This window comes from Trachurus japonicus, chromosome 11 (genome assembly GCF_045865225.1).
Source record: "Trachurus japonicus isolate A0001 chromosome 11, Traja_1.0".
Taxonomy (NCBI): Eukaryota; Metazoa; Chordata; class Actinopteri; order Carangiformes; family Carangidae; genus Trachurus; species Trachurus japonicus.
Genome location: NC_140917.1, coordinates 15,085,850 through 15,109,702, shown reverse-complemented (window position 1 = coordinate 15,109,702; position 23,853 = coordinate 15,085,850). Strand labels below are relative to the sequence as shown.

Genomic DNA, 23,853 nt, shown 5'->3' with positions numbered 1-23,853 from the left:
AAACGAATAAAATAAATAAAATTGACGATAAATAATAAATGGAGTACAATAAAACTCAATTTTACCACGATTACAGAAGAATAGATAAATAAGAGAACAGAGAGAGAGTGGTTGTTATCCCATAATGACTGGCGTGTCCTTATTGGCTCAGAGACACTATAAAGAAACATACAAAACAGTCATGAATCTGAATGGATGAGAGTATGGATGGATGAATGCAGTTAGGAGAGATATGAATGAAAGAAAACCTGTGTAAATTTTTACACAAATGAGTGAATAAAACAATCAATATAAGCCAGAAGGAAATAAACACTGATCCACTGACAGATACACAGGTGTGTTTCAGCACTAAGAGGAAACATGTGATCAGTGCTGTATCAAAAACCAAGAGAAAAGAGCCAAACCTTTGATTATAGCATCTAATAAATAAATAAATAAAATAAATCAGGAAAAATGTTTCCACCAAGTTAGATTTTAAACAATTGAGCCAGGGTGTATCTCCATAATGATAAAAAAAATAGGGTATTATGATTCTTCTGCAATTAATTAGTCAGCTTTGTTTTCATTGAATAACATTTATTTTAGTTTTCGGTACATTTAAAACCAAAACCACTCCCTTTTACATCACATAGAACATTATATCTTCAAATATTAAACATGTAGCTGATGCAGGTAACAGATTCTAACAACAGAAGTACAACAGGAGGAGACTAATGTGACAGAAACTGGACACATACAACCCGTTTATATCCTGTCATACTGCAACATTTCCCATAAAACAAACACTGATATTTATATATATATATATACTGTATATGTAAAAAACATCATTTAAAAATAAACATAATGCATTTTTGCTGTCTACACATTATTTTGGCCTCGTTCGTCCACTGTCTTTATAAAGCATTGCTGGTCACGTCCGTGTTCACTCCAGGAAGCAATTCAAAACTTGATTTCCTCCATTGTAAACAAAGCTCTTAAACTACGGCTGCCTCTACAGTCGGGGGAATTTGCATGAGCCTGGAATCATTCAAACAGGGAAACTCGTGTCCTAACACCCAAGTTGTTGACAGAGGATCTGATAAAAAAAAAAGGTTGAAGTCAAAGCTGTGGAGTAGGGCAAACCATCCCCTCCTTGGCTGGATATGAGAGCAAGGGTCTGTCCATGCATGGTGTGTGCACACAGTAGAGTCAGAGTGTAGCGTCTAATCTTGCTTGTGATTCCACTCATGTGACAACACCAGTCTCTGCAGCAGGTCAAGGCACTTACTACAGTAGTGCTCTTTCCTTGTGTACAGAAAGTCATTATCTCAAACTAACAGAAGCTTGCAGCTTTCCCGGCGTCGCATTCTCACAATGTCGCACACATTCTCACTAGGTACAAAAAGCTCAAGGAGTTGAGAGTAAAAGATATACAGTATGTATATCACAGGCACTGGAATAAGTTACATCATAAGGCAGTGGCAGCAGCTGGTTCCCAGAGTGCAAAGGGAATATTATTACTGCTATGGAAAGCTGAGTAAAGAAGAGGATGAGTGTTGTTCTTTCCTTTTTATAACAACTCTAACTCCCACTCTTGGCTTGGCCTCTCCTCATCCTCCGGCATTATGACCACATGATCCTTGTCGTAACTTTTGCCACCTAAAGAAAAAAAAAAACTTGTTGAAAGAGTTGTAGCGATTGTAGTAACACTGTAGTGATCATCAATAAAGTAAAAGCAATATAAATATTTATAAAACCACATTATTCTAGGAAATTGAGGCTATAATAGTTCAAAAGATTAAAAGGGAATCTATGATGAGGAGCTAAGCAAGAGGAATCCCATCAAACACCAACTCTTATTCTGAAGGGAACTTGTTTCAAACCTTTGCTTTCACTTTAAGAAAATGGAAAAATCAAATATTCATCAAGGTTTCTTCATACCTTTGACGTCCAGGACCATGCCAGGGAATGTAAGGCTCGTGATGAGACCTCTTATCTTAGCTGTCCAGGTCTGGATCGGCTGCCGAGTCTCTGTCCACATAACCACCTTGGCAGCTGGCTCGATGTTGCCCATCACTTGAAGACACATGGTTTGGGACAACTACAGAGGACACACACACACACACACAGGGTATGATCAGAACTGCTCAGAAGACTTTGAAAGATTCAGTTCAAGTTTTGGTTATAATCATAAGCTTTTAATGATGTATTACCTTGTTCTTAAGGAGGCCGTCCTGATAGAACCAGATGTCGCTCATCTGCTCCACCTCCGCTGTCGCCACCACTCGCCCTGACTTCATCTCCTCCAGGCCGCCCTGGATGGACACGTAGAACCCGCTTGCTTTGTTCTTGATGCGGAAGAAGTGACGCTTCTGCAAGAGGCAAAGTAACAACGATGTGACATTGTGATACTCAGTTGTTTTGCTGTCTATAATGAAGGCTACAAATTAAGTTTTTCTACTAATGAATGAATGGATGTGGCCTTTTGTGTCTGTAAATCAAGTCTTGTATTCTGCCCATGAAAGGTTTAGGAGTAGTAGTCCAGTCTTACGCCCTTAATTTTCTTTTTTTTCACAGAAATAAATGTCCAAAAATTTAAATGGATGACAGAACTTCATATCTACCCCAGATGACAAGACAAAGGTTAAGTATTTAGTAGGGTAGCAGTGGAAGTTGTAAAGACGACTTGTGAACAAACCTGTCTGACTGGATATATTGAGCCAATACTGTTTAGTGAGCTGAACTTTGGCCAGTTGGTAATCTCAATGGTATCCAGTAGGAACTGGCGCCCCCTGTAGTGGCTGTTTTCACATAACACCCAGCTGCAAAAGAGGAGAGACATAAATCAGACCTGAGTGTTTTGAGGCTCGGCCATCACAAAGCATAGAAAGGTAGACAAAGCAAGTACTTAAGTGTTTCTTTTTGATTTAGCTGACATTTCAGATGTTTTTAACTGGTTCTTCACAAACCGTCCCGTACTGTACAAACAAACAAATGTTTGTTTGAACTCCCTGACCCTAATAAAAACATGAGAAGCTGCCGCGGTGCTTTGTGTCATGTGTCAGTGCAAACACACTTGTGCAAATGCAAACACGCAAACAGCACATGGACAAACATTCTCCCCAAAACACACAAACACAGAGAGACAAACACCAACCTGCCGCTGTTGACTCTGACAGACAGGATGTGGTTGTTGAAACCCTCCTCGGCCATGTTGATGATCTCCGTCTCTGTGGTGATCTCTCTGCCCTCCAGACCCTCGAGGCCAAACATGGAGATGGAGGGAACTGAGAAAGTCTAGATGGAGGAGAAGGGGGGGGGGTGAAGGTTCAGAGCAAAACAAAGAAGAGAATGCAGAGAGCTTTTCTGAAGTGTAAGAGAAGTTTCTCACCATTGGTGCGACCTTGACAGAACGGACAGTGTAGTTGGTGGGGCATCCCATGCTGGTTAAATTGGGGTATTCTCCCTCAGATAAGACATACATGTCCCCAGAGTGCTGTTTATTCATGTAGACCACCCAGCTGCAACACAGGAGATCATATTAATACCATTATTTCCTATTGAATGGCTTGTGTATTCCACACTTGTTTTCCCTATTATCTTCCTGTTTAGATAATGGCTCCTTACTTTCCTCCCACCACTCGGCAGGACTTTGTGAGGAATTTTTCTGGTACTTCTTCCTGGTTGCGGTCAAAGACCTGGCACTCGCCAAGAAAATCTGGCTCGGAGTAAAGTATGATCTGACGGAGAGAAGGAAAGAAAGAAAGAAAGAAAGTGAGAGATAAATTCTTCTATTCTGTCTTTTTACTGCAGCCTTGTAATTGCTATCTATTTGATTTGTTTTTTGTTTTTTTAATTATTCATTTATAGTTAATTCATTCTTTTTTTTCTTTTTTTTTTTAGAATTTATTATAATCTCTTATTTAATGTGCAAGATTTAACAAAATAAGACCAGGATATACAGTATGTAAGTATATAGCCTAGGGCATTCTGGGAGGAAATAATAAATCTATTCTTGTTCCTCATGACATGTTCCGTGTGATAAAAGGGGTTTCCCTGTCATGGAGGAAAAAGTGTAGATGAATCAGCTTGTGCCAAAAGTTTCACGTTCAACATTTGCATCTGAAGCCTTTTGGGCATTAGGAGCTGTGCGTGTGTGTGTGTGCATCTGTCTTTTATTCCTGTTAATTCCTATCACGTTTTTCTCTGAACTCAGTATCTCTTATCTAGCTGTGAAATAAAACTGTGATAAGTGAAACTGTATATGATACATTTCATATGAGATAAACAGGTGTCACAGCCAAACTGACCTGCTGTGATTCTAGATGACAAAGCAAAGAAAATAAATATTCACCTCATTCCTGGACCTCGAGTTGTCGCCTGGAGCCTAAAAACAAACACAAACAAAGACGTGAAACATATGTGACACTCATCAGATCATGTTGATGGGGTCGTGCCCCCCTCCTCACAGCGGGCCTCACCAGCAGGATGGGCTGCACTGAGCAGATGCGATTGTCCGCAGAGCCCCAGTCGGCACAGTTATTGTAGAACCCTTTCTCCAAGATGTACTGGTCCCCGGAGAAGTCCACATGAGAGTAGGCTATCCATCTGGAAGCAACGTGGACAATGAGCCGTTACAGTGCTGGTCAAATTAGTGACGTTTAAAGCATAAGTGAATTTAGTTTCCATCAACTTACGCTCCGCTGAGTACGTGGATGGAGCGCGTGGAGGTTTTGTACTCAAACAGCTCCACGTCAGGAATGGCCTCGGTCACCTCGAAGGTGTTCTCCTCCATGCTTTCCTCCATGCTTTCCTCATCCAGCTGCTCAAACATCACCATCATGGGGTCTGTCAGGTCCTGCAGAGGAGTAGGAGGGCGGGTGAGTTTACGCAAGAATCACACTAAAGCCCAGTGTGGATAAAATGTTTTGCTCTCTACGTGCTAGTCATCCTTGCATCATCACTGCATTATCTAACATTTTAATGGTCCTGATGGAACAAATCAGAACTAGACATGTCCTACGGCCATTGTGATCTCATCCAGAGAGATATCTGCTGTTTGCATCAACTATCAGAATTACAAAAGCCATTCATCAGAGAAGAGTGCAAAGTCACTTTGTTGATAAGATAAGACTAAGAATGGACATACAGTAGAGTATATTATGTAACAGCTTATTAAAGGCCCCAAATATTACATTTATGTTACATTTTTCTGGGGTTTTAGGTTTTGATCCACCATCCATATAGTTTTATATCTTCTTTCTCAGAGTCTGTCTTCTGATTGGCTGACTGTTTTCTAAGTGTCTGAATAAGATTAATAAAAATAAGATTTCTGGTTAAACACCAAATCTTGCAAGCATGCATGGGTGAGCTGGGTTTGGGGGTATAGCTGAAAGAGGTGACTGCTTTCTCTGTGATATCACAAAATTACACAGCTGACGTTTTAAGGCTCGGCCTCTGAATACAGGGCATATGCATTTTGATACCTTCACAGTTTTGATATAGGTACTGTAGAACCTAGACCTGCTTTGTAATCAGAGAGACTCACAACATTTATACAACATGGCACCTTTAAAGGTCAGACTACAGTTTATCAGTATTGTATAACTAAGCAGCAGTGCACAAGCTCACAAAATACAAGAGATTCTGAACTGGGCTGTGGGTAACATTAAATGACATGTCTTTGTACTTACAGGCAGATCAGAGGTCCGACTAAAAATAATGTGATGTGCATGACCAAATTCAAGTTGGCAACCTGCCATAGTAACAGTGATGTTAATGTTTTGGTTAAGGTTGGAGAGTTCCTGGTTCAGCCTCCTTTCACTCAGATGACTAATTCTGCAGTTTGGAGGCCACATTGTCCTTTCTGTTTAATGGACCCTTCAAAATGATTTGATTAGTACTTGTTAACAAGCTTACCGCTTTTATCACTCTGACGGAGCGCAGCTCAGAGTTACGGCCTCCCCACACCCTCCAGTCATGGTACTCTCCCTCCTCCAGCAGGTACTGGTGTCCTCTGAAGCCCTCCTTCTCGTAGCCAACCCAGCTGCACAGAAGCAGGCGAAGGGTTAATAAGCACTCCTATCTAAGCCTGTTGTTGGTTGTTGGTTTTCTGTCACATCTATTAACCTCCTCAGTGAATCGTGCAGCAGTGCTATCAATGACCAAACTCGTTAAGGATCGCCAAAGTGGACACAAACATTAGAAAGCAGCACTTACATTCCTCCCGTTACTTTAATGGAACCGACGCTGTACATGAAGGCACTCTGCTGCCTGTCTATTCTGGTCATGAAGTCCCTCATGTTCGTGGTTATGGTCCTGGATTTGCCAGAGAAGTACGCCCTCTCGAAGATCACAATCTGCAGACACAGTGGCAATTACGGTAAAATCTGTACGCACTGAACTTTTTTCAGCTTCAGCAATCAAAAAGTGTCATTCATATCACGGCTCCAAGGTAAGCAAGTGAAAACATATACTGTGTTGTAGTAGTGTAGGCTACTCTCTTACCTTTGGTTCGCTCACGTGTTCCACCCTTGGTTCTGCCTATGGTAAAAAAACAAACAAATAAATATATGGATGCCCATTCACATAGACACATGAAAGAACAGAGGTATCAACAGGCATTGCAGTGTGCTTTGCCACTTACTATTTTGAGTGGATGCAATGACCCCACATAGGGTTGTTCCACCCCCCAGGCGGCAGGGTTGGAGTACCCCCCTACCTCCAGGACACGGGGCACACCCTGGAAGAAGGGCTGTGCATACACAAGCCATCTGAGAGGTAGAAACATTTATATGTGAGTGAAAAACAATAAAATAAAGCACCTATGACAAAGTCTGTGTTTTGCAACTCACAGCCCGGCGTTAATGATGATTGAAGTGGCCTTAATGGGGAAGCCAAAAATCCTAGCATCATCAGAAGTGTCCCTGAAGATGACCTTCTTCCCCTCGGCATTTGCCTCTGGGAAAAGACTGATTTCTGGAACACTGTAGTCCTGAGGGAGGATGAGAGCATCCATTAATGTCATGTGGTGGAGGAGATAACAGGCTGTAATGCTACTGTCCTCAGGGAGCTGAGAAAACAAGTCCCACAGCTGCCTGTGAGCAAACTATACACCTGGGTAAATGTGAACTAAAAGGATCCTGTCACCATCAAGAGACAGTAATTGTATCTGCTATTATACCTCCAGTTTAATTTCCAGAGGCTGGAAAACACAGCATTGAAATATTTCTCTAAATCGAATTATGTTAAATAAGATGTTTTTTCTTCCCTTCATTCCAGCCTCAGTCAGAAATTAACTCTAACAGGTTTTAAACTACCTTATATATTAATTCTGCATTGTATTAATATAATTGATCTGCCATTCATGTTTTAGTTAATTAACTCATTTAGATTATTCCTGAAAATAATTCATATTCATATGCAGTGGGAGGGGAACAGCCTGTCTTACTTATTTGAGACACTAGATGGAGCTATTGAGTGGAGGAGCAGACAGCGACTGAAAGGCTGCAATACAAACATGTAAGAGAGCTACCGGTATTTCTCCTTTCATCATCCAACAACAATGAAAAAGGAGATAACAAAGGAGTTCCACTGCATTTTATCGTCACCATCAACAGTTTGGGACAACGGCCAAAACCAACAGAAATGAGTGAAGTGGTCTTACTCTGACAGCTCTCCGTATAGATCCGATGATGAACTTCCGAGCTGGTTTGTTCTCTGTCTCTGCATCACCCGCTTTTTCATCCTTCTGTCCGTTCTGCTGCGGCTCCTCTGCAGGGCCGAAGGGGTTGGTGAGCTCTATGTCTCCCTCATCCAGTGCGATCTTCTCCCCCTTGAAGTTGGGTTTCTCATACAGCACCCATCTAAGAGAAGAGAGGAGGAGGGGGAGAGAGAGAGAGAGAGAGAGAGAGAAGAGAGGAGAGGAAGGGAGAAGAGAGGGTCATGGGTTTATAAATGGGGTAAGAAAGAGGAGAATTTGTTCTTTGCATTTGTCTTTTGGAATCTCTTTTCATTTCTAACATGGGAACTTACAACTTCATGAGGTGTGAGCTAACATAATTGCCTCCCTATTAAAAATGACAAGTAAAATTAATAAGTAATAAAACAACGTTCATTATTATGTAACTGGCATTAGCAAGTTGAGACTTTGTGACTCTACTCTGAATGTTTTATTAACCCACAACTGTGATTTGGCCCTGGGCAAAGTGGCTGCTGTTCAGCAAAGTTTTATCTAAGCCATTATCAGTGTTCAGAGAAACTGGTAACAATTTATAAACATCCGAAACATGACTTGGTGCCAACTAAACAATTATTTGTATATATATACATAGGATACTTAAGAAAAAATAATTACATTCTATTTTGATAATGCTTCCTATTCTATAAGTTTATCCATTGTTTTGTATGTACATTTTTAACCTATAAGCCAACTAAAGCTGGCAAATAACCATGGAAGAATAAAAAGGACAATATGTCATTCTGAACTGTAGCAGAGTAGAAAAAGCACAAAATGGAAACGGCCACAAGAAGTACAAGTACCTTTAAACTATTCTTTGGACTTGTTGCACTACTTAACCAAGGTAATCTCACAGAAAAAGAAAGTAGGTCTTGGTTTAAATCATGGATTAATGGGGCACAATTGGCACTTGCATAACACATTAATTACAGCATTAGCTAAGGTTTGGGCCGTGGCTCAGTTCTTGATGCTTGAGTTGACAGTATAATTATCCCATTGTGGCATGTGGAGCCTGCTGAGTGTACAGGTCAGAGCAATGCCATCACCGTCTCTGCAGGTTCACCTCTTTGACTGCGCTCGAATAAAACATTCCACATCTGAGTGCCACTGTGTGTGTGTATAAGTTTGGGTGTGGGTGTGTACAGCTGTCTGTGGCATTTGCATGCCCACGCTGTATCAATGGCAGTTTTGTTTTCGCAACTTACAAGCACATCCACAGAGAGAGAGGTTTTAAACACAGCGTTTAATTACAGTACACACGTCACTTCTCTAGAAGAGAATCGTCCGTCTGCTTTTGCAAAGGTGACAATTTTAGGAGGTCTTGGGTTTAATGTGGCGCCAAGAATGTGTCAGGGTTGTAAAAATCAAACCTGTTTGTTAACTGCTATAACTGGCAAGTGGCTGGCCTATATATGATCAGCAGAAAGTGACAAACAAGGAAAATACTTACAACCTGGATGCATCTGGTTATGTGATCATTAGCAATTTATGACTTTCACTGCTGTTGCTGCTGCTGCACTCATTACAAAGTGATAATTTGCAGATTGTGGTTGTGGATCATAAATGCAGCACACTTATTTCTGCTGCACTTAAACATTTACTACTAAGTTTAAGCAGGTTTTAAGTGTCATGGTTTTCGAATAAAAAGGGAAAAATTAAAGTAGCACCCAACTCAAAACAGCCCCTAAAACTAAAAGAGAAAAAACTGTGGTGACGAAAAAGTATGAGCTTAAAAAAACAAGATAAACTAAGACTTTTATTAAAGACTAAGTTGAAAGAAGAAACAGGACTTGTCGAGGGGTCCATGTTTAGTTCAAACACTCACCCTCCCCTGACAACCCTGATAGAGATTGTTTCCTGCAGATCCCATGGTGTAGCATCAATGACATCACTGCGCACCTCGATCCTTTGGCCGCACATTCCTGGTCGGTCAAAAATGTACATCTAGACAGAAAAAGGGGTGGGTGTCAGAATACATTTAAATATATATGTGGGAAGACATTTCTCCCTTTCTTTTTTTTTTAGGTGATGGGGCATCAGATCTAAAGCTTTACAAAAAGGGAGATCCAGTTTTTATGACATAAAATATGTTGATTGGGAAGTCAGTTCTGTGTTCTGAGAGGCTAATTACATGGATGGTTAGACTGATACTATAGCAGAGCTGTCAAAAATGAAAGTGATGACAAAGAATTAAGAGCTACACATATGTTACTGAAAAGTGATGTATAGGAAATTAAGGCATGGATAAAGCACAAAGTACACAGCAACAGGATTATGACAAGATTGCACACAAACAAAAGAAAAAGATCGTATTTTAATATTTAATCTGAGTACACTAGCCTCTTTTTAAAAAAAACAAAAAAGAAAAAGAAAAACCTGTTCACACATAGAGAACAGACATGTTTCGGCTGTTCAGGTGTAAGGCCCTGCAGCATGGAATAATACCCGCTCACTAAACCTAAATGTCAACTCCACCTCCTGTGCTCCATATCCTTCAAGGACAACGTCAGTAAGAATATGAAGAGCTCCTCGGCTGCATGCAGGAGCAGGCCTGACATTTAAATGTTAATACTTCATGCAGCCTCCCTCGCAAAAGATAAAGGAGGCAGGTATGCTGTTTGACTGGCATCACTCCCAACCTGAAATCACAATGGAGACCTACATGCTCGTTTATTTGGTGGGAAACAAATGGTTTAACGGCCCGTGGTCTACTATTTCATAAGCATTTGGCATCGTTACACAAGAAAGAGGTTACGGATCAACCAAAAGAAAAGCTCTGTCGCTCTGGGATTGACTTGATTTATTAACAGGGGGTTGAGCTTAATTATAACATAAGGTGCCATATTTTATATATTTAGTTTTATTATGAGTGTTAATCCAAAATTAGACATAATAATAGACCATCTCAAGGCAGTTTTACATGTGTTTTCTCAGGTCTCTCAAGTACAACAGATCATTGAACCAATCAGAGAAGAGTCTTTTGAGCCTCCCTTCTAAGTGACTGAATAAAAATATAGCAGAATTTAGGTAAACACTCAGAGGCAGAGACATGCAAATCTCACTTTAGTTATACAATATGGGACCTTTAAATGAATGTGCTCTGTGGCATGTGAAAATAACAGTGACTGTGTCGCAGCAAATTCCACAGTAATGCGACCTCCATGGTGATGATATTACTGCTCTGACTGAAGGTAATCAGTGAAAGCAGCTGTACAGCAGCTTTGAATGTGAACTAGTACATATACTGTATCTCAGCAGCACATTGTTTCATGTAGACTTACCTTTCCAGGACGAGGATTGAGTTTCCCATGTTCCTTCTCTTTAGTGAGCTGTGCAAAGAGAAAACAGCATTTTTTGAATTTTAATAAACACAACTATATACAATATTTGGCAAAACATGCTCTTTCTTATCACCCTGAAACAAATAATTATACAATAAAAAGGTCAAGATAAAAGCCAATTCATATATCATATAAGAGGAATACTGATATCAATATTATCTTATAAATGTGAAAGTGCACAGTAAACCCAGCAATCATATAGATTACACCCAGTTTCTACCAAGCAAATTTACACATGCTGTGCAATCCCAACATTGTTTACGTTATGTTGATGTCACCCTGTCCAACAGGTTGTAGGGGCGTCAAGGAGGAGTGAGGAGAGAGGACATCATTTGTGACAGAAAAGTGGTTCTTTCACATTCCTCCCATGTACCTTTTCAACCAGATGCACCTTCATACAGCATGAGCTCACCTGAAGTTGGTTCTACAACTGTTCTACAAAAATTACCCACTCACTGTCTCTCTTCCTGAGAGCAATGAGTATTTCCTGCTTTACAAATCATAGTTTAGATAATAGGAGTATTTTTGGCCTATTTACCCATCAGACGTGGAATGTGGGGGCAGGTGCACTTTGCATATTGATGCACTAGAGAGACTGGTGTGTATGGGAGTGTGTGTGTGTGTTTGGTCTCAGGTGTCCCTTGGCCTCTCTGAGAGCCCCATCGGAAACAGGTTATCATCCGGATCATGTTACCCACCATAGAGGTCCTGCTACCGAACCTATTATTCCAGCAGGCCTCTCTGCTCTAATTCACATTGAAAACTTTTTTTTGAATAGATACATAAAAAATATATATAAGCGGCTCGGTGACCAAAGCCAACACATCAGTCAGAATAGCATACAGTATGTGCTTTTTTTTTTTAGCTAACAGAAAATACCTTTTAACATTTTGAGTGAAAGTGAGCCATGCAGCTGAAAGACCCTCTGGTGCCTTTTCAGCACTGACCTAGTAAATAAAAGAGTGACTCATTACATAGCACAAAAACAAAAACTGCCTCCTACCACAAGAACAAATGCTTGACCTCGCTTCATCGGCCAAGTTCCTGCATTTTCCTTTTGCTTTTTTGTATTCTAAGGCCTGGAGCTTTAACTTTGTGGTGATATAAAGCACTTTCTTCACATGGAAAACATTTACTTTACTTATTTGACAATAAACAACACACTATGTCTGAACTACTAACAGTCTCCATACAGTGAAATCATGTGTCTTTGTTTTCTTATGTGACCACGGGTGGAAATGTTTGAAACAATGTTGCCGTATTGCATAATCAACAAAGTCAACATGTCATAGCAATGTGTATAGTCTATGTAGAGAGAAAAGCCTTATCTAAACTGGTGACTGACAAGAGTTGTGTATTGACTGAAGTGGCATTGTAACGTAACCTGATTGCAACACCTGAGGAAGCTCACAGCTGATAGAGTGGCCTTAGAAGTTGTAACAAAAAGACAAAGAGCCTTTTATGAGACATTAAAAGCAAAAAAAGACATCCAAACAGTAATGATAGATATTAAACATTAGACTAAAAGATTAAACCATTGCTGTCTTTAAAAGTTTGAATAAACACAACACTTTTATCCACCAAATATAAATCACATATTAATCCAATGTCTATATGAATAGAGATACAATGAAGCTAATGTAGGGCACTTGATATGAGCCAATTTTCCAGTAGAATCACAGGCCATGGTTAGCAAGTTAGCATGCTACCTTCAGCAGAAGAAAAAACATCAAGACAGAGTTCATGTTGTATTTGCCACTTGTGAAATAAAGTTTGATGCTGAACTTGCCACATTTCCCCCAGACTAGTACGTAAAGAACTGTTAAATTAATGATAATGACTATAGCAATAACACATATTTCTGCACCACAGAGGTTTGAGCAAAACTTAATGCTAACAAGTGAAATCAGTGGTGCCTGGCTTTACATTCAACTCTTACAGTACATCTAGCTGTTTGAAAACAGACTATTTTCATGTTTTAAAAAAACAAACAATGAATTATTCAGACCAGCCTAAATATTCTGCTTTCATATTTCGGTTCTTTCTTTACTTCTCTTTGCCTTTACTTGTCAACTCAAACCAAGGTGAAACACCTGCATCATTCATGAGGAGTGATGCGTTCACAGCCTCCGTTTCTTTCCCTTCCGGGCTGCATCAGTACAAGATCTGCTCTCCCATAAAATTGGGTAGCCTGCAGGAGATGGAATGTGCAGTCGCAGCAAATCGCATCTTCAGAATTTGCATGGACACGAGGTAGCTACAGGAAACTCATAGACAGCACAATTAAATGCACAGAAGGAGATAGATAATTAAGCGTGTCAACTCCTTCTGTCGTCTCCGCTTCATCACATATAAGCAAACAGAAATATGAGGATAGACACAAAGGGAGAGGTGTGGCCGTGTCTCTGCAGGAACAAACAGATAACTTGGATGGGTGTGGAGCCCAGTTGAGACTTCAGAGAGAGAAAAAAAACCGAGAAAGAAGCAGACGGTGTTCTGCCAAGATTAAATGATTGAGAGGCCTCACGCCCACCTGCTGACACAAGTGTCACTGGTGGTTTGACTGCATGAAGGAGTTTACCACAAGTAATCCTATTAACACTCTGACAAACACATGCACACATCAGTCCTGAAGCGTGTTCACAGTCATGTATGTTTGTTCCAGTTTTTGCACATCTACATTTGCATTCTTTTTCTTCTTTCAGTTTACTGAAGCCAACCAGGATAACGTTGTAAAATACGTCCCTGTACACGCCCACGTCATAACAGCACATGTGCAAACTACTTTTCACTGATAAAAGTCAGCTCTTGGCTTGGTTCCTTTGGTAGTTTATACAAAGATATACGTAATGTGAATATAATAGTATAGAGTATATAAAATCTTTATTTTTCTAGACTGTTGTGTACAGTCTGTTTTTATAGTGTGAAAAAAATCTACATTACAGCACACTATTAGCAAAAAACTCCCTGCCACAAAGCTAGTGTGCCTTTTAAGTGTCCCTCGTTTGAACATTTAGTTCAAACAAACTCTGTGCAGGTGGCTACCTGTAGGAGTAATCACAGGCAGGAATGTAACTTAAGGATTCTACCACATGTAGTCCAGCAACACCTGATGACATTCATGTCAGATTTGCATATACCTGCACATGAATAACACCATTACCTTGTGCTATACATGGAGAAAAACGATATACTTCACAGCAGAGAACAGCATCATTCACGGTGTCAGACTGTGACGAGCTGGTTCTACTGCTTTTCACACAACACCCCAACTTTCCCCGCAGGGGTCACTTCTGTCTTTGCCATCTCTTGGCAGATACAACTGTAAGATATAATACTTAGCTGTAATGCTGAGTGAATAAATAAAGTGTTCTTTGTTTCTTTGCAGAGGTGTGAAACAGGAAGAACAACTGAAAAGTATTGGCGCGACCATAACTAGGTTTTGTTTGTTGACTAACAGACAACAAACATGGACACGTGAGAGAGGGAGAGGGACAGAGGGTGTGTGCACTACATTTGAAGAGGTAATTTGCCAACAAAAATAATTTTAGACATGTCCTAAACAGTTTTTTCCATCTGAGTGCACATGTGGACACTTGCATGCAGGAACAAGTACATACATGCATAAACGTAAGTCTTGATACCCGCCCTTTCCTATCTGATTTAATGATGCTGAGTGGAAATAACATGGACCTGACAGGTGTGATTACTGGATTTGATCCAATTTACTTCCACTTTCTGCTGATGTAAGATTTCTGCAGGAACCAGTTTAAAATACAATGATGATGCACTGGCTGTTAATGGAACCATCAACCACCACTTTCAGCTTTTAATATTGGATGCTGCCCTATTACAGACACCTGTATTAACAAGCCCCATGAATAGAGTATGCTGCAGAATGTGAAGGTACGCAGACACGAACAAAAGCTAACAAATAGCAACAGGGCTATTTCCCATGTGCACAACAAACCACATATTAAGTCATACCTATTGTAAACTGATCTGTTGTTTGTCTTTTTTTTTTTTTTTACAACAGTGAGGGGGGGGATGGATCTGAGAGTGAGGCTGAGAGCTGCCTAGACAATGAGTAAACACAGATACTGTACAAAGTATTAATATAGATGTGGCTACCGTTCACTTGGCTTTCCACAGCCAAACCCAAGTTAAACAAAGTGTGAAATAAAAAGAAAACTGCTTTGTTCATGGTTGTACTCTTTACACTTACCTTTGCCTTGGACAACAGGGAAATGCATTATTCATACACAGTGTGCTGAGTTGTACCTGACCTGAGGCCTGCTTCTTCATAAATTACTGTTTACCAAAAGGTGGAATGCAAGTCTACATGGTAACATCCTAATTTTTCTCAGCAGTATTATGTTTCTGTGACTCGTGTAGGTAACATGTATAGTAGTGATACTTACATAAGCATCAGGGAAGGCTCTGTATTTGCACAGTATATTCTTGTCAGACTCAGGTTCTTTGCTCTGCAGTGGGGTTCCTATAGCCATTCCTTTCACCTGCGTCTGGCTAAACAAAGATAAGGGGGAGTCTGTGGTGGCAAGAGACCTGTGGATGTCCATGGAGCCGGTTGGGCTGAGGAGGCGGCTGGGGCTGAGGTTGGAGGGTGGTGAAGTGAGGCCAAGTGATGGAGGCCGACTTATACGTGCGTTGGAGGGGTCTTCGGCTCCAGTCAGGGAGCCTGAGCCAGAGGATGAGGAATTCAAAAAGAAGGAGAAACGCTCAAAGCGGGAGGTCACTGCATTATTCGCGTGGCTTTGGTCACCGAGCTGCTTAAGTCCAGTGCTCATGCGATCATTAGATAGCCCTGTTTCTGGTAGCGAGCCGGCGCGGAAAAGTGGGCGCTGGACCATTCCATTTTCCACTGTCTGATCGAGGGATGGCGGCTTGAGGCCTCCAAAGATGACACTTGTGTCGAGGCGAGAGCCTGTGTGGTTGGACTGCAGTAGTCCATTTCCATTGACCATTGAGGATTTTGTGTCCTGGGAGGAAGAGTCAGTGGATGTTCTCATCATACCAATATTGTTGGTAGTCGACACTCTAGAAGCGAAGTTCATGCTTCTCCCAGGCACGTCCTGTTGGTGATGGAACACATGCATTAAATACAGCAGTGGGTTACAAGGCTGGTTCGCCCAGGTTATAAAAAGTTAAGCTGTTATGTCCATGATATCGATTCATGCACAGTGTCCTGATTGTGCTCATTGAGGAATTATGGATCAGGCCTCAAGTGATTGCAACCAGACTGAACAGTGTGTATGAAGATGGCTAGCAGAGTAAACTAGGGGATGAATCAGAACACTAAATGTAATCAGCATTTTTATTTATCTTATTATGTTTGCTAGCATGTTAGCTAACTGGCAAAGTGGTTGCGCTAATGCTAACATTAGGTCTCTGCACCGATAAGGTTTCAGGTTTCTGTTGCCCCTCCCCAGCAGGTTGAAGGTGATTGGTTCCTTACATTTGTGACGTATGAACTCCAGCTGTCTGTATTACCTTTACCATGGATTTGACAGCTTAAATATCATGTACGAAAAAGGTTAAAACTTTGACTTGAGGGGATCTTTAAAAAACATCTCTTTTCTGGATCAGTAGCTAAGACCCCACAGAGACGAACTATACTTATTTGTAATCTGGGTGAACCTTTAAAGTCAATCATGTTACTTATATAATAGAATAATATCATTTTTTAAAAATAAGATGTCACTGTTGCTTTCTGAAAACAATGGACTCTTATTTATGTCACATATTTAAACACGTTCAAAGTGATGGATATGAGGTTCAACAAAGCAAAGGCAATGCATCAATGCACTGCTGTGTACCTGCTGGTTCATCTTCATCAGTTCCAGTGGTGAACGTGTGTCTCTGGTGGTGCTCCTCTTCAGGCCCAGGTCAGCAGGCAGCAGGGAACCTCCGTTGATGAGCCCAGTCTTCATGGGACTGGTGAGGGAGGCAGGGCCGTCGGTGGAGACAGGGCTGTGAGCATCCTCCACGATGGGAGGCAGGGCGGACATAAGATTCTGGGGCGGCATACGTTGGCCCATGCCCCTGGGTCTCATGGCAGGTCCCATGTTCTTCAGGGTATCCACCAGGTTATCCATTTCGGACCGGTTGATGGGGTCTGTGACAGGGGAGGCTGGTGGAGAGGAGTGAGCAGCTCCAGAGTCCAGCTCCACAAATGTGGCCTTGAACAATCCTGTAAATCTATCTGAATCGTCTTCGCGTTTTTCTTCTTGGAAATCGTCAGCGCGGCTGGTTTCAATCACAGAAGAGTGGCCGGACACAGGGAGCTGGTCTGACTCCCAGTGTGACTTTATCCTCTCTGACTCTGCCTCTCCCTCGCTCTCACCTGCAGGTGCAGCAGGCTCCTCCTGCAGCAGCCGGCTCCTCCTCCACACATACTTTGGCTCTTCCTCTTGCTCGCTCTCCTGGTTCAGGTAACCTGTGGTCCTCTCACTCAGCCTGCTGCTAAGCCCAGAGTCTTCCTCTGAAGCGGGGGAGGAGAAGGAGGAGGAAAACGTGCTGCTGTGGGGTTTGTATGTTGTGGTCTCTGGCAGGGCAGAGGAGTAGGTATCAGACAATGTGTAACTCTGAGAGTCAGACAAAGAGGAATACTCTGGTTGCTGTGATATATACGAGGAAACATCTTCAAATCTATTCTTCCACCTGTACTCTGAGTCAAGATCTTCTCCATTTGACTCAGTCACAGTGGTTGTTTTGGTTAACTTCGCCGTATCCTGGCTGAGGCCGTCGCCCTCAGCGATCAGAGATACTTTACGGAATCGATTTCTGGATTCATCCTCTTTAGGAGGAGACAAGGTCTTTACGGTCAGTTTGGTGCTCAGGCTGCTGTAGCCTGAACTCATTTTGTCAACCGATCCCTGGTCGGCCTCTGTCTCCTGACTCTCTGAAGCAAGGACCTCTGAAGCTGCTGTGTTTGTCCCTGAAGCTGTTGGGAAGCTGGACAATCAGAGAAAAAGACAAAAAAAAAGGACGTGTGTCAAAAACAGACAAAGCTGAAGTATCTCACAGGTGTGGTTTTCCTGTAATGCCAACTATGCAAACTATATAGAGCTACTTTACATATTTTAACTCACATACAACACAATCAATGTAATGCAGTAGTAACAATACAGAGGTTTCATAATTGCAACAGTATTTTTATTTTATTTTATTTTATTTTATCTGGTTCGCCAACATTATGATAGTTGAAAGAAAAATAAATGTTCTAATGGAAAATAGAGTCAGCTACATTCTACAGACAAACACATAGTAGCATCACGTTTCTACTGGAAGGGTCAAGTGCAGCATAAACAAAACACTGTCAGCTGACAACTGAAGTTACGCAAAGTCAACATGGGAGGCCAGTTCCACTGTGTTGCACATCCTGCAACAACTTAGCTCCACAAAGCCCAGTAATCTTGTGGAGCGGCTGTTTGATACTGATATTCAGTGATGATAAAAGTGTTTCAGTAAACCGATTCATTCATTAGTTATGTCTCCAGTGAAGATAAAGAAGGTCGTTATAAATATCAACTTTGTTTACTCAACCAAGCTTTAAACCGTCAGGAAATATTTAATAAATGACAAGCATTGAATCCAGCTTCTCTCTCAGTGAATCATTTGACCTTTACCAACTCTTTGAATCTCCATACGTTGAAGGAGGAGTTTCACACATTCCGTTGACTCAATGGCAAATGGTTTCGACTAACTATCATTGCCTCTGTGACTACCAGTACATGGTGGGAAGTCTTAAAGCTAGACAAAAGAATTTACATCGTGACTCAACTTCATCAAAGCTGTCAACTATTTGGCACAGAGGACGATATCGCCAGTGCTCTTTACAGTTTCACAGTGACACATGAACATGAACAGGCCCGGGGAGGAATATCTAAAGGTCAAAAATAATTGCCTCAGCGAATTATTTCACTAAAGGTCTCGATGTGCTGCAATTGTGAATGCCGTTGCCACAGGTTCAAAGATTCCCTCATTGGGCAATGCCGATTAACATAATTGATCCCAGTATCTATACATAGAATATCAAAGCCTGCCAACACGTGGCTAAAATACCAGTTATTTAGTAAAAGTATGTTAGGTAGGTCAAATATTTCATTCACAAATATATTCCCCCTCCACACACACAAACACACACACACACACACAAAAGAAGTGAAGTACCTATAAGCAAAGAGCATTAGCTCCCAGTTACAGTACATAGCAATGTGAAACGTCATTAATTACTGTACGTGAATGGCTGCATACAATTTGAGTATCAGTGTCCTTGACCAGACTCAACCCAACACACTGACCACACAGGATGAGTCACTCTTTAACTGTTGCGTCTGCAAAAGCTCATGAATAGACAGTAAGATGAACATGGCCACCCACTTTCTCTATAGCTGCAACGACCCACATATCAGATAACAGCTAAACCACACAACTAGAATTTAGCTCCTTTTTATTTATTTTTTTCATAGTAGTTTTTTTCTACTCCCCCAGACTGAAATCTTATCAGATACAAATCTGGATCTCACACTGGCAGACAGCATTATTTTTCTCTCAGTCTGTTTCAAGTTTATTTACTTTTTTTTGCCAAGCATAAAATCTCCTGGGACATTACGAGTACGCCACACAGTCTAAAACTCAGAGCTACACCCTGGCCCAAAGGCACCCACAAAATTCTGGCGCTAATCCCCAACCTTGTCTGAGATTTGATTGTACCATTCAAATCACGTTTGACACAGCAAACCAATGCTCACACACACACGTACATGTATACGTTGCAGGTTTCGACATCAAGCCAGCGCACATGTGCTTAAACATCTCAGCCTAAACTGGGACATCCAGTCCTTAAGCATCTGAACACAGTGACACAGTGTTCGGGGGAATGTGTCACATGAAAAGAAAAACGCGCCATACAATGATATAGATCCATGATTTAATTTGTAGCTTCCTCCATGTTATTTCTTTGCAAAGATTCAACCAGTTTTAACAGTAAATTATTTTCTCTCTGCAGTTCATAACATCCATAAACCACTCTCCTGTTGATAATTATAATAATTTGGACAGCACAGTGGACCAAGCCCAACATCCAAAACAATGCTGAAAAGCATTCCTTTTAAAAAGGAATCCACTGTAGGACTGAGAATGACAACCATGTGGACCATGTACACCTGCATATTTCTGATGTTTTACTCTTTCCTAGGAAAAAAAAACCTTCAGACACATTGTTGCAGATTCAAAGCGGAGTGTTTTACCATAAGCCACACAACTCTGAACAGTGCATCCAGGGTGGAGCCTTTTTTTGTAATATTGATTTTGAGTGTTTGCTTAAACTCTGTGCAAACATACAGAGCTCACATGAGCAGCCAACAGGCGCAACGTGATTTAAGGACTAAAGAAAAAGAAACTTTTCACATCGGGTTGAGTGTCAATTGAAACATGCATGATTTGTATGGAAATCTAAAATGAGTGGAGGGGAAAGTACAGTACCTGTGTATCCCACCACCATGTTGCTGTTGTTTAGCATCCCTTCTCGCTATACACCTCTACTGGGGATTAAAGGATGGTTTAGTGAGTGTACACAAGTGTTACTGCTGAGCACTTTGCAAAGAGCTGCCATCTGTCTCACTGTCAAACACCAGTGAGTCCTGAAGCTTCAGCTCAGTGTTACGCACCATCAATCACCTTGTTAAAGGGAACTGCAGATCGAAAGAGAAACATCACAACAATTCAGTTGTTGTTGTTCTGACTGGCAGTTATTCCCAATTCCAGCACCCTGTGTTTAACCTCATTATGGACTACCACTCACATGTTTTCTGTCATGCCATCAGTGCTCAGCAATGTCAAGGCCGTCACACAAGATCCTATACAAAAGCATTTGATCAAGTCACAAGAGATAAAATAACAATAACACAATGGGAGAGCAAAAATTCTTAGTACTTGTTGGTCATACTAGTCCTATACAGTATCTAGATTGACTATTTTTAATGGAGTCACTGTGTCAGGATTGAACTAATATATTAACCTATCAAATGTTGAGACTCCTCCAACAGCCTAAATCTGATTCTGATGTGAGACTGGAACATGTCTGTCTAACAAAGTGTTAAACGAAGTATTTAACACTATAAACATAAATGGCCACCTCAAAAGACTCTTGACCTATGACCTTGGTCTGTAAACGGAGTCAGGTAAAGGTGTGGTCTGAACTCCCTCTACATGTCCTGCAGATAGGAGGCCATTTACAACAGGACACGACAGGAATTCTGTACAAGTTTGTCATTCCTCCTGTGTCTCTGGTGAGCTATCAGGCAACAGCCAGTCCTTCACACTTGAAAGAAAGACAAAAGGACAAAGCTCAAATTCTGACTAGAGATCAACAAGTAGCTCAACTGGCTTCAGACATAATCCAACCAGAAATGTCTCTATAAACCCGTCCCTCTCTCTGTTTTCTTTTTTTGCCAGTTTAGAGACTTGATGAACATTTTACACTTTCATAAACCAATGAAGAGCAAAAATCAAACATGCAACTGATATTACGAGCATCTTCATAGTGGAAAAAGGTAGATTTTAATGACTTTACTAATCTTAAACGTATGGACTTGGATGCCTTGCTGTGTTATCTATCGGCAGCGTTGGAGGCAATGACTTGTTTCCTGGCAGGTTATGGAAAAAAACTGAGTTGGAGCCATAAATGATGGGCATTTTAAAAACACATGCACACGCACAGTGTTGGAAAAGCTGCACTAATAAAACAACTAATTCTTCACTGCCAATCATTCTGAGACTATTTGGCAAGATCTAACCAGATCATTTCAGTTCATCACCTTGACTCAACATGTACACAAATCCAATTTTTTTTATTCTAATTTTACCAAAGGCGACAAGAGATCTGCAAAATTAAAATGAAAAAAGTAATTAAAAAGGGGGGAAAATCAGGTCATATCTTGAAAAACAGCACTGGCTCCTTCTGTAATCTAATCAATACATAGGATTGTTTGTTGCACCAAATACAGAACAGCTGCACTTTTCTCCCATATGTGATGAGCTTTCCTCATCTCTTGCTCCTCAGTGACATCTACTGGCCATCTTGCACCACTCAACCAAAAAACAGGTCTTTTCTGCCATCTTGTGGTTTTACAAAGGAGCAAACTGAACAATAATCTGCCACAGCGACTAAATAAATGAGTCATACGGACACCAACAGTTAAGCGATAACATCAAAACCACCTGTGGCCAAAATATGCCATTTTGTTATGAATACAGCAAAGCAGATTAAAGTTTTGCCTTTATATTGTTCACAACATGAGGATTTTCACGTATTACGGAGGTATGTTGTTTACCTGTCACTACACTGTGCCCAGAAAAATCTCGTCCTCCAGGGAAAAACAATCAACCTTTCCTCTCTTTAAAAAAAAAAAGGAAAAAGATATGAAGGTGTCTGCAAATGCTGAGACTTTAAAACCGAAACAGTCACATAGAAGGATATCCACATATACTGCTGTGCCTAAGAGTGCACTCTTATACTGTAAGTCATATGGTCAAGGTGTGGTCATGTCCTCAAAACTGTCATGCTCATCTTTTCAGCCTCATTCGTTCCTGTGAATTTAAATTCTTGATCAGGAGCCAGCGTCACATGAAGCCTAACAACGATGCTGCACTACCAGAACATATCTGTGCAATACAAACATTATCTGTGACGAGATGCAAATTAGCGTTCTGGTATGAGACCCGGTTCGACAGGTGAGAGGACAGCTCGTGGAACCAGAATAGATCATGATCTTGTTAGTAGGGACAAGTTTCAACCAATTAATGCAACAATAGGGCTGCAACTAATGATTATTCTCATTGGTGGTTCATGTCTGAGTCATGTTTCATGATCAATCATTATTGTTTCGTCCAAGATTGGATAATTGTGGAAAATCTCCATCATCAGCATATTTACAGTCTGCAAATGACGTGTTGTATATAACCAACACCCAAAGATATTCAATAAACAAACATCTAAAACGCCTCACACATGAAGAGCTGCCATAAAATATCTCATTCACAAACTACCTTAAGGATTATTAGTTCATCAAAATGATGACAATTAGTTAGGTACACATATTTGAGTTTTGGGGTGTGGTTTTGCTGCTGACGCTCCTGGACAGAGTGATCACAAAACTGTTGAGCACAAAACTAAAATGTGATCGAAAGAGGAGGCTCAGGAGCTACAGACAGTCATGTAGCATCAATGTATGTAAAGAATGTAGGGACTGCTCATCTACTTTAAAGTGACATTCCACGCCAAATTTGTATTTCAGTCTCAAATACTGACCATTCAGGTCAGCGTCTCCTGCAGCTCTGTTTGTTTCTTTGCTGTGCAGCAGCTAAACACACATCATTACACATGTTCAAGGAAGACAATTGTGCAACACAGTGTATCTATTCAAGACATCATGACTTAAGCTTAAAGAATATATTGATAAATCAGCAGTTTTTTTTCCGTTAAGCAATAGCTTTGATAATTGATTAAAACATTAATCTTCAGAATCTGCCAAACATCTGTTTCAACATCTGCTTCAACATTTGCTGTTTTCCTTCGTTTTGTGTGATTGCACAACATATGCCTGTGTTTTCAGCTGTTATTCAGACAGAGCAAGAAACATTACGTTTTCATATAAATACTGTCATTGCAGTATTATTTTTAATATTAGCAAAATAAACAATCAATTAGTTCAATTAAAACATCTGGAAATGATCATTAGTTGAAGCCCTGATTGAGACAAGACGTTT

General features: G+C 40.8%; 1 protein-coding gene across 1 annotated transcript in view; it reads right to left on the bottom strand.

Moving 5' to 3' along the window:
* Nucleotides 1-1,550: 1,550 nt before the first annotated feature.
* Nucleotides 1,551-23,853, bottom strand: part of crybg2 (crystallin beta-gamma domain containing 2) — a 38,149-nt gene continuing 15,846 nt past the window's right edge. The window contains exons 5-24 of the mRNA XM_085791214.1: nucleotides 16,899-18,036; nucleotides 15,483-16,154; nucleotides 11,002-11,049; nucleotides 9,546-9,664; nucleotides 7,649-7,847; nucleotides 6,837-6,976; nucleotides 6,629-6,755; nucleotides 6,490-6,525; nucleotides 6,202-6,341; nucleotides 5,902-6,028; nucleotides 4,680-4,840; nucleotides 4,464-4,590; nucleotides 4,337-4,369; nucleotides 3,610-3,722; nucleotides 3,374-3,503; nucleotides 3,140-3,279; nucleotides 2,681-2,804; nucleotides 2,196-2,354; nucleotides 1,924-2,083; nucleotides 1,551-1,641 (exon numbers count right to left, since the gene is read on the bottom strand). Of these exons, the coding sequence (XP_085647340.1) occupies nucleotides 1,553-1,641; nucleotides 1,924-2,083; nucleotides 2,196-2,354; nucleotides 2,681-2,804; nucleotides 3,140-3,279; nucleotides 3,374-3,503; nucleotides 3,610-3,722; nucleotides 4,337-4,369; nucleotides 4,464-4,590; nucleotides 4,680-4,840; nucleotides 5,902-6,028; nucleotides 6,202-6,341; nucleotides 6,490-6,525; nucleotides 6,629-6,755; nucleotides 6,837-6,976; nucleotides 7,649-7,847; nucleotides 9,546-9,664; nucleotides 11,002-11,049; nucleotides 15,483-16,154; nucleotides 16,899-18,036 (3,982 nt within the window). The 3' untranslated portion in view covers nucleotides 1,551-1,552. The remainder of the gene's footprint in view (nucleotides 1,642-1,923; nucleotides 2,084-2,195; nucleotides 2,355-2,680; nucleotides 2,805-3,139; nucleotides 3,280-3,373; nucleotides 3,504-3,609; nucleotides 3,723-4,336; nucleotides 4,370-4,463; nucleotides 4,591-4,679; nucleotides 4,841-5,901; nucleotides 6,029-6,201; nucleotides 6,342-6,489; nucleotides 6,526-6,628; nucleotides 6,756-6,836; nucleotides 6,977-7,648; nucleotides 7,848-9,545; nucleotides 9,665-11,001; nucleotides 11,050-15,482; nucleotides 16,155-16,898; nucleotides 18,037-23,853) is intronic.